The sequence below is a fragment of the Cavia porcellus genome, unplaced genomic scaffold (assembly GCF_034190915.1).
Source record: "Cavia porcellus strain 051 isolate PalLab524CR breed Dunkin Hartley unplaced genomic scaffold, mCavPor4.1 scaffold_25, whole genome shotgun sequence".
In the NCBI taxonomy this organism is placed as follows: domain Eukaryota; kingdom Metazoa; phylum Chordata; class Mammalia; order Rodentia; family Caviidae; genus Cavia; species Cavia porcellus.
In genome coordinates, this window is record NW_026947508.1 from 19,470,224 (window position 1) to 19,482,347 (window position 12,124).

Consider the following 12,124-nt stretch of genomic DNA (forward strand, 5'->3'; position numbering starts at 1 on the left):
GCTCAGGCCAGTTACCTAGATTGTAGGACCCACTGTGAAATAAAAGTACAATGAAAGACCCCTGTTTTAAAAAATATATAATAGTGTTTTTTATTAATGCTGGACATACCACATATGACAGTAGTTCCCTAAGATTATAAGAGAGCTAAAAATTTCTAATCTCTTAGTACTTTTACTGTACCTTTTCTATTTATATGTACAAATACTTACCATTGTTAAATTGCCCACAGTATTTGGTACCATACTGTGCAACCTTGTAATCTGGAGCAATCAATGGATAATAGGCTATACCACCTAAGTTTGTGTGAGTACACTCTGCGATGTTCATACAGCAGCATCAGCCGAGGATGCATTTCTCAGAGTGTATTGCAGTTATGAGGCATGCATGACTGTAATTTAAAAAGGACAACAGCTGGGCAGTAAACCAAGTATGGAATTCTGGGCATGGGGCCTGTTGTAACTACACAGATAGTTCATCTAGGATGCCAGCTGTCCTTGGTGGATAAGGACTGCAGGCTGAGAGCCAAACACGCTATGTGCTGAGGGCAGAGGAGGAAATGCCTTAAAATGCCATGGAGACAGGACGGTGAAGGTTTCAGCGCAGTGAGTGGGCTTGTGAACTTGGAAAGAATGTGGATCTTCCCAGTATCATCTAACCCTTTAATCAGCAACTGAATATACTGTGCGGTGGCGGGTGGATGGCTGAAGGCTAAAATAGAAGAGAGCTATGAAGCGCTAGAGGGCATGAGTCATAGTCTTGCTGAGAGTTCAGGGAGAGCCTTGGTTGCGGAGCCAGGAAGACAGGCAGGCGACATAAACGCCAGATTCGGAAAATGGTCAGTACATATTTGCATAGGGGTGAGGACAGCACCTCTATGTTATGGCTGAGCAGCAATACAAACTTCAGCTTCAGCTACAGCAACCAGGAAGCGTGGACAGCGGCGTGACACGACGAATCTGGTCTCAGGGATCTCCAGGCACTTTCAGCCCTCTTTTCCCAGCACCCAGACTGGCATGGGGGCGTGGCATCGAGGGAGGGCGTGTCTTTCCGTCCCGCCCCTCAGCCGCGTCCGCCTTCGGAGGGCGCTCGGTGCGCAGCTGCAGAAAATCGCTTCCGGGGAGGGGGCGGGTCAGCGGAAGTGAGGGCAGCAGAGGCCGGGCCTCCCGCTGTGGTAGGAGGGGCCGTGAGGTGAGGGAGTCCGGGAGTCGGAGTCTGAGGTGAGCAAGGTCCGAGGGCCTTCCGTTAGGCGGGAGCGCGCGTTGCGCGCCCGGCAGCACGCGGAGCTCGTTGCGCAGCGCTGTGCGGAGCCCGCGGCTCCTGTCCCCGTGCAAGTTCTTGAGGGACCCCGCTGTTGTCGTCCTCGTTTGGCCGGGGGAAACTGAGTCGAGGTGTGTTAGCGGGACCGAGATACACTAGACGTTTCTCGCGGCGGCCGCGCTCCGTGACAGGTTGCCTTGCGTCTCCTCGCTGTGACCCGCGCCGGCCGGGGCTCCCGCGCGTCCACCCCTGGGCCTGAGGGTGCAGAGGGCCGCTGGCAGGCGGCGGGGACTTGGCCGACCTTGGCCCGCCTCGGGACGGCGTCGCGGGGGACGGTCGCCTAAGGGCACTGTCCCGTGCTAGGCTGCAGGGCCCTTGTCGGGGGCTGTCACGCACGGCCCGCGCGGACGCTGCCCGCGGGTGCGCTCGTAAAGTTTCGCAGAGTACCGCGGCCTCGGCGAGGTGCCTGGCTCAAGGCAGCGAGACGAGGTCCTGCTCCGGAGCAGCTTGCGTCTCCATCGCTCGGGAGACCGCGCGTGGATGCGTGGAACTGCCGCCGCAGAAGGGGTCGGGGCAGGGCCGAGCCCCCGACAGGACCCGGAGCCCACTTGGCGCGGTGACATGTGGGGCGGGGTTCGGCGCGAAGTTAAGTCTTCGTTCCTCCTCCCTGAATTCCTCGGATGCTCTAGCGCGGACCGGCCGGCGCGGTGCTGTGCGCGGGAGGAGTCTCGGCCTCCAGGCCAGCCAGGCGTTACGAGTTACTTAGTTTCTGTGTTGAACGGTCTCCCAAGGGGGGACGGTACCAAGAGTCGCGGGGTGGCGCGTGAATAGAGCTCTGATGAGAAATGAAGGATGAGCCTGTGGACAGGGGCTCCGGTGTTTCCCGCAGAGGCGGTAATTGAGATAAGAACTTGAGGTGCCGTGTGTTGAGGGCTGGTAAGAGGACAGTGTGACAAGAGGGCAGAGGGCAAAGGAGATGGAGGCCGTGCGGATGTGAAGCCAGACTATGGGCCTTGTCACTTGCCGGGAGCTTGCTCTAGAGTGGGAAGGGAGAATGGGATTGGCCATCGGAGAGACTCCTTTGGCCCATACTCAGGAGTCCAGATTTTATCTTGTTGGCCCTAGCAAGCCAGTTTTGAATACAGGAGCCATATGATTAACAGGGTGTTTTGAAAGATACTGTCAGGCAGTCCCCAGAGGGTTAGGCCCAGCTGAGTCTTTGGAGGGGAGGCAGAGGAGTGGCGGAACAGCACTGTTAAGTGAACTCCTAGGCACTGACATTCAGCACAGAGCCTGGCACACTAGGGGTCTTCGATAAAGGGCCTGCAGAGAACTGAAAAGATAGAGCCTGTGCCAGAGGCTGCAGAATCTGGACCTGACTTTTGGTGCTTTCTTTACTGTATGACCGCTGAGGGATCTTAAACTCTTCTCTCTCCACCTTCCTTTTCCTTTTTCATAAAATGACCCCTCTTCTCCTGAGGTAGAAGAGGAACACTCCAAGAGAGGTCTCCAGAGAGCTGTCAGTCCAGTCGCAGGCTCCCCAGGGACTTTTCACCAGTGTTCCTTGCCCCCCTGAGTTGACAGCCCAGTCTACCTTTGCCTGCTTTCGCAGGGGCAGTCTTCTGCCCCTTTACAGATCCACTGTGCTGCACTGTGCTCATCCTGCTGTTTTCTTACCTTCCTGCTCCCTCTGAATTCCCCATGGGACCGGGCCATTGAACATAACTTGGCCACATGCCTAGGGTACCTTATTCTCAGTGTCTAGGTCCTGTCTCTCTGCTGGACTGTGAGTTTCTTGAAAGCATGACAGTGTCTCGCTCCTTTCATAGCCCCTATAATACCCAGCACAAGGCCTGGCACTAAAGTATTGTTGGAGTTTGAGAGAAAAGGCTATGTGTGAGTTCACTGATTACATTTGCTTACCATGCAAGGATAGCTATAAAGAGTGCAGTCAGGAGTGACTCCATCATATTTTAAATTTCATTAAACACCTTAAAATACCCCATTTCATTGACCCTTAAGGTAACCTAGAGTGGCAGCTTTTCTTGTCTCCTTTTTATAGATGGAGGAACCAACATTCAGAAAGGTTACTTGCCTATGGTCACAAAAGCCAGTTGGCTAAGCCAGGGGAAAGAGAGGGTAGGAGGGAAATTGGCTCTTGTGGTTTAGTAGGCAGATTGGCATGAGCTAGCTGTTGATTTTTACCCCTTGTAGGGGCCCAGCACTGCTAGGCTGGATGGCAAATACTGTGGTTTTGTGTCTCATTTTCAAGGAACACAGGGCTTTGATGGTACCTTTAGTTTGGCTCTCTCATGAGCTTTGTAGCTACCAAGAGTTCTGCCTCTCTCTTTGTCTCTATGTGTGTGTGCATGCATGTGTTTCCACTGTCTTCCCTGCCTCTTTTTTGCAATACTGGGGAGGAACCCAAGTAGTCACACTAGGCTGCATCTCCAGCCCTTTTTTATTCTTTATTTTGAAAGAGAGTCTCAGTAAATTGTCCAAGATGGGCTGTAACTTGTGATCCTCCTGCTTCAGCTTCCTAGGGTGCTAGCATTATAGACCTGTACTGTTATGCCTTATTTTTTTGAAGTTATGCCTCAGGAAACCTTAGAACACTTGAAGTATCCCCAGGTTGGCCAAGCTTACCCAGCAAGTCTAGAAAGAACATAACCTGGATAAGTCAGTATTGAGGGCCATCAGAGGTCTCCAGAGGCTGGTTTTGTGGGTTTGTGTGTTAGCTACTGAGTCCCCACTGTGGGGCTTGTTTCACAGGAAGGGAAATCTGCTGTTCCTCAAGATGGCCTGATAAGAATTCCCACCTTCGGCCTCCTCAAGGTGTCCTGAGGCTGCCTTGTCCTTCAAGTGCAGGAGCCAGCTGAAGTTTCAGGAATGGAAGCCAATGTGGTAAGGGGTAATCCCAGGGCTGGGGTAAAGAATGTGGGGATCATTGAGCACTGGGCCTGCTGAAGTGCTATACAAGGCCCTGAGGTTCCAGTTAATTCTTTTATTCCTCTGGAACCCTGGTATTGGAGCAAGGCTCTCCTTCTACCTCCTGTCCCAGGAAGAACCTACTGTGATCTTAGGGACATTTCAGAAGTCAGTGTTTCTGCCTTTTGTGCAGAGGGACGTGCTGATAGTGCCTACAAGCAGCTAACTGCTAGACTTTCACTAGGGCCTCCAGGAACGACCTTAGCAGCAGCAGGTGAAGGCTGGCAACTGGAGAACCTGCCCTCACTCATAATTGAGACTTGATTTATCTGTAGAGCGGTCCCTGTCCCTGGGAGTGAGGAATTCATTCTCCTGGCTGAAGAGTAAAGCACAAGAACAGTAGTTGCGGAGTCATTGTCCCTTAAGATGTGGCTGTCTCTTTGCTCCAGACTATCCCCATCTGGCAAAACAAGCCACATGGATCTGCTCGAAGTGTAGTGAGAAGAATCGGGACCAATCTACCCCTGAAGCCATGTCCCCGGGCATCCTTTGAGGTGAGTGTGCTGGAAAGCAAAGAAAGTAGAGGCCCAGGAGGGTAGAACAGTGCTGCTTCTGTGCCTCAGACCTCTTGGCATTTGTCAGTGCAGTGGTCTTTCCTAGTCACTTTGTCATTTTCTCAAGAAGTATTTACTAAGTGCTTCTAATAGATCCTGGCCACTATCCCTTCCTAGTTGCACACAAAGCTGTGACCACAACAGTCAGACTTCCAGTTTGCTCATAAATTAATAAACGTGTTTTTTTGGTTTTTTTCTGAGACAGGGTCTCGCAATGCAGTTCAGGCTGGCCTTGAGCTCACTTTGTAGCCCAGGCAGGTCTTGTACTCGCAACGATCCTCCTGCCTCAACCTCCCGAGTGCTGGGATTACAGGTGTGAGCCACCTCGCCTGGATAAACTGTGCTCTGAGGACCTGCAACATAGCAGGTCCCCACATGAACCCTAAGTGCTGTCTCTTGTTGAAATCTGCTTTTCCCACTAACCTCTATGACTTGGCTACTTCAGACAGTATTTTTAGAGTCCTCAGGCTCCTTTCCTCTTTCTAGCCAAATATGGCTGCTTCTTTACTGAGCTATTTCAGTCTTACCTCTGCATCCAGGGAGCAGAGATTCCTGCCTGGTCCAGGTCTGTGAGACCTACTTATGTAACAGAAAACTGTATAGCTGTCCAGCTGCCTCCCTGTAGGAACTTGCATTCAGGCATCAGCTCCAGATTAAATGGTTAGGGTGTGTTGAACTTGAGAAACTGGGACATAAAATGCTTATACTTGTCTGCCTAAACAAGAGACAAATATACCTATAAAAAGACATTGGCCCAGGTAGAAACAGAAGTGAAGGAACTGAGTTTGTGTATATGAGGCTAACTGCAAATATTTAAGGAACTAGATCTGGAGTTTGAAGTAGTGTGTGGGTTGTATTAGAGACAGGAATGGGGTTGGAGGTTTGTCTTAGTGGGGGGCTGTCCCATTACCCACATTGCCAGCTATTCAGAATTGCTTAAAGAGAATGGGCAGTTTTGGGTCCTAGCTGCCTCAGAAGCATCAGAAACAAAGGAAGATACAGCTTGGTGTGACAGACTTCATGGAATTTGCTCCCACATTTGACTGGTACACTGTCCAGTCTAGTCTGTTGGCCAGATACTTCTGGATAGACAATCAAGGACAAAAGCTTCCTCAAAGCAAGTTTATATAGCTGGCATTTATCAGTCACATACTATGTGGCAGGCACTGTGCTAAGTACTTATCTGGGCTAACTCATTTAATTTACAAGAGCAGTGGAACAGTCAAAGCTAATCCAGGAAAGCAAATGGATGCTCCCTGAAATGGCCCATTTTAGCAGAGTTCTTAGGTCAGTGGTAATCCTCCTCTGTGTGACTGTGGCCTATCATTTAAGTCCTGCGAGTCCTAGATACCACACATCCTTAACCCCTGACCCATCTCCCAATCTGTAGCAGAAAGATTTGCATTTAACTCATGTATAGGTATATTGTTTCATTAACTATTCCTAGATTTCTGTTGTAAATATTTAATAAAATCTTACTGATTCATTTAAATTTTACCATATATTAAACTATGGAGAATAAAAGTGGAAAATAAATTACCTGTAATTACAGTTTTGACACAGTTCATGCAATATGTTTTTCTAGATACATGTTTTTGTACTTTGTTTAACTAATAGCATATGATCAACTCCTCCTCTAGTTTATTTATTTTTTATTGGTACCGGGATCAAACTCATAACCACGTGCTTGCAAGGCAGGCGCTTATGCCGCTGAGCTAAATCCCCAGCCCCTCCTCCTCTAATTTCATATGGTATCATTGACTCAGTTGTTCTGTTCCTTGGTGGTTGTTCTTTGAGTTGAGAAGCTATTTTAAGAAATCCCACTATCATCACTTTTGTATAATTAATAATTTCTTGTTGTTTAAATATTTAAGCTAGATGTGATGACACATGCTGTAATCCCAGCATTTGGGAGGCTGAGGCAGTCGGATCACTGTGATTTCAAGGCTAGCCTGGACTATATAGTGAGGCCAGCCCAGTCTGAATTATGTAGCGAGATCCTGTCTCAAACATAAATAAAAATTTAAAAATCTAAATATTCAGATTACTAGGTTTTCTTAAAACAACAGTGCTGTAACAATGTAGATTTCAGTAAGTTGTAGGTCTCAAGCCCCAACACCAAAAAACAAAGAAACCCAGTTAACTATAAAGATGTAAGAGTTAGGAGAATTTTCTTGCTGACATAACAAGTTGTTGACCTCTGTCCTCATAACTAAAGGGCAAATGGTTTTAGACAGTAGTGTCTCTCTGAACAGGTTAACAGACCAGCTCCAGAAGACCCTCAGTGAATATGAAATTTTCCTTCCCCACAGACCCTGCCCAACATCTCTGATCTGTGTTTGAGAGATGTGCCCCCAGTCCCTACTCTGGCTGACATTGCCTGGATTGCTGCAGATGAAGAGGAAACATACGCCCGGGTCAGGTAGCTAAGGCAGTAGCCAGTTTACTAGGGGGTAGAGAACTTCTTCCCAAAGTGGCAGGCAGCAAGTAAGGTGCTTGTGACAGGCTGGAGGTGATCAGAATGAGCGGTGTGAGGTGGGGTGGAGTGGGCAGTGGCTTGCTGTCTGTGATGGACATACTTGTCTTTCTCTGGTTTTCAGGAGCGATACACGCCCCCTGAAGCATACCTGGAAGCCCAGCCCTCTGATTGTCATGCAACGCAATGCCTCGGTGCCCAACCTGCGTGGACCTGAGGAGAGGCTTTTGGCCCTAAAGAAGCCAGCCTTACCAGCCCTAAGCCGTACCACTGAGCTGCAGGATGAGCTGAGCCACTTGCGCAGCCAGATTGCCAAGATAGTGGCAGCTGATGCAGGTAGGAAGCTGTCCTTTTACCCTTGGCTTTTGAACAGGATAGAGATAAGGGAAATGGTGATCCATGAGGCAGAAAAACTTGGGTCCAGGGCTCAGGTTGTTCTACGACCCAGCTAACCTGTAGTAGTCTTCCAAATGTTTTATTTTGGGCTGAATGGTTTGGTCAAGAACAAATCTTCACTTAGATTCCTTGCCTTAGTCACAAAAATCAGTACAGTTCTTTGATTTTTACTTTCAAGGCTTAATAATCAATCTTGGCCCTCATTTACTGCCTAAAAAGCAGTGATGGTTGAGTTTATGGCATGCATGGCACAGCAGTGTCTGTAAGATTACATACTCCATGAGTCTACAATACGTTTATTTTTCAATATAGGCATTTTCACCACTACCACCACAAGACATGTCCTTTTCAAGCACTTACTTTCCTTTCCTTGTTATTTCTTTTGGAGATCACCTCTGTCCTCCAACTTTCTGCTTAGATTAAGAGAGAATCATTAGAAATGGCTGAGAACCTGCTTTGAAGAGAGGCAACTAACAGATGGATCTCTTATCGTGCTCAACACCTCAAAGTCATAGCTCCCAAGCCATATCAGTTGGTGGAGCATAAATATGTTAGTGTTCTCTCTGAAATCAATGTGTTCTTAATTTTCTAACATGGAGGTTAATTGCACTTAAATTTCCTTTTCTGTTTCTTGGCTACTTTTTTTTTTTTGCCATCCAAGAGACAAACAGAAGTAGTTCGTGTAAACTCAGAATGTTTCTTAGAAATTGTAGAAATTCCATGAAAACTTGGGGAATTAGGAGAATCTCAGAATTTTAGTTTTGCTCACATTTCTAGATCATAGACGGCAAGATTCAAAGAGTTAAAAATGCTAACTCAGAGAAAAGGACAAATGCAGGACTTGCCTGTATCACTGTTGCTTGTTTAAAACAGGGGTGTAACTCCATAGTCCACTGTGAAATAGAGCTTTTGGGAGCCAAAGGCTTTATGGGATGGTTTCTTTGGCCTTCCTAAAACACTGGAAAAGCCCAATGCTTCTCCATCTTCATGAGCCCCTGACTGGGACAGATAAAAGAGGGACCACATTGGCTACAGACACATCTGGGCCTCCCCAGAATGTGTTGTCAGGCCAGGAAATGAGTATGTTCTGTAGGCAGTGCTTGTAGGGAGAAGGTATCACTGCTATACTGTAGACGTGTATACACGTCCATCCATGCCTGTTGTTTTCTCTTTCAGCTTCGACTTCATTAACGCCAGATTTCTTATCTCCAGGAAGTTCAAATGTCTCTTCTCCCTTACCTTGTTTTGGATCCTCATTCCACTCTACAACTTCCTTTGTCATTAGTGACATCACCGAGGAGACTGAGGTAGAGGTCCCTGAGCTTCCATCAGTCCCCCTGCTTTGTTCTGCCAGCCCTGAATGTTGTAAACCAGAACACAAAGGTACCTGCAGCTCGTCAGAAGAGGATGACTGCATATCTCTGTCCAAGGCCAGCAGCTTTGCAGACATGATGGGCATCCTGAAAGACTTTCACCGGATAAAACAGAGCCAAGATCTGTAAGTACTGCCAAGGAGCTCTGGTGATTTAAGTCACCATGGCCAATGAGCTAACAAACTTAGATAGTAAATTCTATGAGTAGCCATGTTACTTTGTCCACAGAGCTTGCCAGCTGTGTGCCTGCTGGAGCCTACGCCCCCAGTTTGAGCAACACTTTACATTTACATTTATTAGGTTAAGTCACCCAAGTCAAAAAGTTAGACTAGTAGGAATTTTACAAGAAGGCTCATCTATTCCAGCTTATGTTTCTAGGTGGTTTTGGTGGAAGGAGAATCTCATAAAGTGGTCCATAATGTAAAACCCTACAAATTCAAAGATTTGAGGACATCTCTTTTGAAATGCATTAGTTCCCTAACCTGGCTGCCCATCAGAATTAGCTCAGATTTGTTAAGAATATATCTTAAGCAGAATCCCCAAAAAGTAGAACTTTAATCATTTACATTAAAGTGTGAAGGAATTTGGGGAGGCCTGCAACTGAAGCAAGAAACTCATCTAGTAGGAAAGCTCGTGCAGTGTTTCTCCAAGTGTAGTCTGAGCAGCTTTCTTGGGGCTCACAGAGAAGCCTGTTTAAATACAGATCCCTGGGCATTTTAGTCTGAGATCCAGGCTTTGATGGCCAGCATCTAAGTGGTGCAGCTATGTATTTGTTAACGCAGGGAAAGTTGTTCTGAGGGCTTGGAGGTAAGATCTCTCTAGAGTTGATGAAGGTCCAGTTAAAGGGAAGATTACATTGTACAGTGATTCCTTTTTGTCTTCTTGGTCCTCCTATCCTTTGAAAGCAAGACAAAGGCAAGCAACTTCCTGCTTCCTCACAGTTGTCCTTTAAGTAAATCATGCATACTTTCTCTGGCCCAAGCTAGGTTAGTCTTACTGACCTTGCAATCCCAAATTCAGCTACTGCTGCTTCTTTTGCTCTGCCTTGAGTGTATTTCTTCCGGCAACAATGTTTTATAGATTAACTCAGACATCTCTTATTTGCCTCTTGAACCAAACTGTGTATCCAAGGCCCTTATTGCCAAGCCCCTCCTCCCTCCCACTTGTACTGGGAGATCTTTTCTCCCTTATAATAGAGGAGTTGGAACAATGACTAAAAATGGTAACTAGACCAGTGAGCAAAGTTTAGAAATGTTCATACACTGGGGCAATTCCTTGATTTTACTTTCAAGGTTTAATAATCAATCATAGCCCTCATTTATTGCCTAAAAAGCAGTTACAGAGAACCAACCTATGGCATGCATGGCACAGCAGACTGTCTTATCATGGAAAGTTGTAAGATTTACCACTGGCCTAACAACCACAAAATAGTGAGGATGTATGTAGGTTCAAAATTTCGATTATTTTCTATGAACCTGGGACCCACTTATATGATAAATCAGGTGATTTGTTCTACCCCAATTTGGAGTTGATTTTGTTCCCAATAGTTTACTATATGAATATTTTGCTGATTCTGGGTCTTCTATTTAAAAAGTCTGTAGACAGTAGTAGAGAATCTTCAGCGTACCATTTCCCTAGAATAAGGGTCAGAATGGCCAAGAGTCATTAGCCTCTTCCCCTGCAGACCCTACAAGAAACTGTTACTAAGAAAAGATAGACACAGAAAGTAGAAACAAGCTTAGCCATTAGAGACCAACTAAGTTGATAGTCCTTTACTTTGCCCACACTTCATAGCCATTGGAGGATGTAGTAAAACACTCTGGATAGGAGATCTGGAACCAGCTATCTTGGTTTGAAAGTCTGGATTCACCTTAATTTACTTGGTGAGTGACTAGTGACTCTGGGCAAACTGCGTATCTTTCTGTGCTTCAATTATCTATCAGTAAGAGGGTCTACACTGTCCTAACACCTGTCTCAAAAAAACTGCTCTGGAGATTAAGCAAGAGTGTGTGCACAGACACAGAGTGTGAGCAAGTACTTCCTCAATTCAAGTTATTGTTTTGTCTCCAGGACCCGAAGTTTAATGAAGGAAGAAGATCCTGCTGTGCTCATCTCTGAGGTCTTAAGAAGGAAGTTTGCTCTGAAGGAAGAAGACATCAGTAGAAAAGGAAACTGATAGCATTGCACCCTGCACTCAGTCTTACACTCCTGGAATTTCTTCAATAGCTGCCTTCCTCACCGCAGGCATTTCTGCCTCTCAGTTAGAAATCTTTTACAACAGTCTTGTTAACAAGCTAGGGCTTGGGAAAAAAAAAAAGAGCTGGATTGTGTGCTTCCCATACTTCAAACCTGAGCAGAAGCTAAGGCCTGTGGTTTGAGCTGAGACATTTGTTACAGGTAAATGTATAGGATTGCTTAGTTTATGGGGTAAGATAGATGTTTCTTGTATTCTCCTGCCTCTGTGTTAAAAATAGGTCCTAAATGAATGAATGACTTCACTGCATTAGGTCCCATAACTTGTCTCACTAGACACTTTGTGCCCAGCTGTTACTCTCAGCAGCTTCCTTGTAACACTGCAGGGCTTTAGGAAAGGGGCTGTGTTCATATTCATGTTCACAAGGCAGGAAGATCTTATGCTGCTCCATCATAAACCTACACCAGTGCCCAGTAATCACCCTTCCCTGTCTACTTGGAGAGGTTGGGCCACTAGACCAGCCAATACTTGGGCTGCTACTGAGAGGCCTAGGTGGTTTTTTTCTGAAGCATATTTTATAATACTGTACAACCAAATCTACCCTCCAAGGCCTTGGCGCCTCCTCAGTTCCACTGATTAAAACTTTTTCTTCCAGGACTTTTAAGTCCAGTAGGAAAGAAAAACAAGGAGGGGAAAAACATACCATCCTTCTTCCAGGCCCTGGACTGACTTCTCTTTTGGGTTGGGCCAAGGTTTGCACCTACTGCATCATGCATGACTCAGATGCCCTCAGGGCCCCTGTTTCTGTGGTATGTATACTGTGTGTTTTGGTTGAAACACTACTTGGCATTAAATGAAGGATTTGGAGTAATTTTCTTTGTCCAT

The 12,124-nt window shown here is 46.6% G+C and overlaps 1 protein-coding gene across 3 annotated transcripts; it reads left to right on the forward strand.

Moving 5' to 3' along the window:
* Window positions 1–1,097: 1,097 nt before the first annotated feature.
* Mtfr1l (mitochondrial fission regulator 1 like) lies at window positions 1,098–12,110 on the forward strand. 3 transcript variants are annotated; one of them, XM_005004286.4, is made up of 7 exons: window positions 1,098–1,218; window positions 4,031–4,162; window positions 4,636–4,740; window positions 7,113–7,222; window positions 7,401–7,612; window positions 8,885–9,170; window positions 11,116–12,110. In XM_005004286.4, exons 2-7 carry the CDS (start codon window positions 4,148–4,150, stop codon window positions 11,219–11,221), a joined length of 834 nt encoding a protein of 277 aa, XP_005004343.1. In that variant the 5' UTR covers window positions 1,098–1,218; window positions 4,031–4,147; the 3' UTR covers window positions 11,222–12,110. The 3 variants fall into 3 exon arrangements, with proteins under 3 accessions (XP_005004343.1, XP_003471164.2, XP_005004342.1); XM_003471116.5 differs by having other exon boundaries at window positions 1,099–1,218; window positions 8,849–9,170; XM_005004285.4 differs by lacking the exon at window positions 1,098–1,218 and adding an exon at window positions 1,225–1,389 and having other exon boundaries at window positions 8,849–9,170.
* Window positions 12,111–12,124: the final 14 nt, after the last annotated feature.

Coding starts and splice junctions, on each gene's coding strand:
- Mtfr1l (XM_003471116.5), top strand. Junction 4,741..7,112: donor GTCCCCGGGCATCCTTTGAG/GTGAGTGTGCTG, acceptor CCTTCCCCACAG/ACCCTGCCCAACATCTCTGA. Junction 9,171..11,115: donor ATAAAACAGAGCCAAGATCT/GTAAGTACTGCC, acceptor TTTTGTCTCCAG/GACCCGAAGTTTAATGAAGG.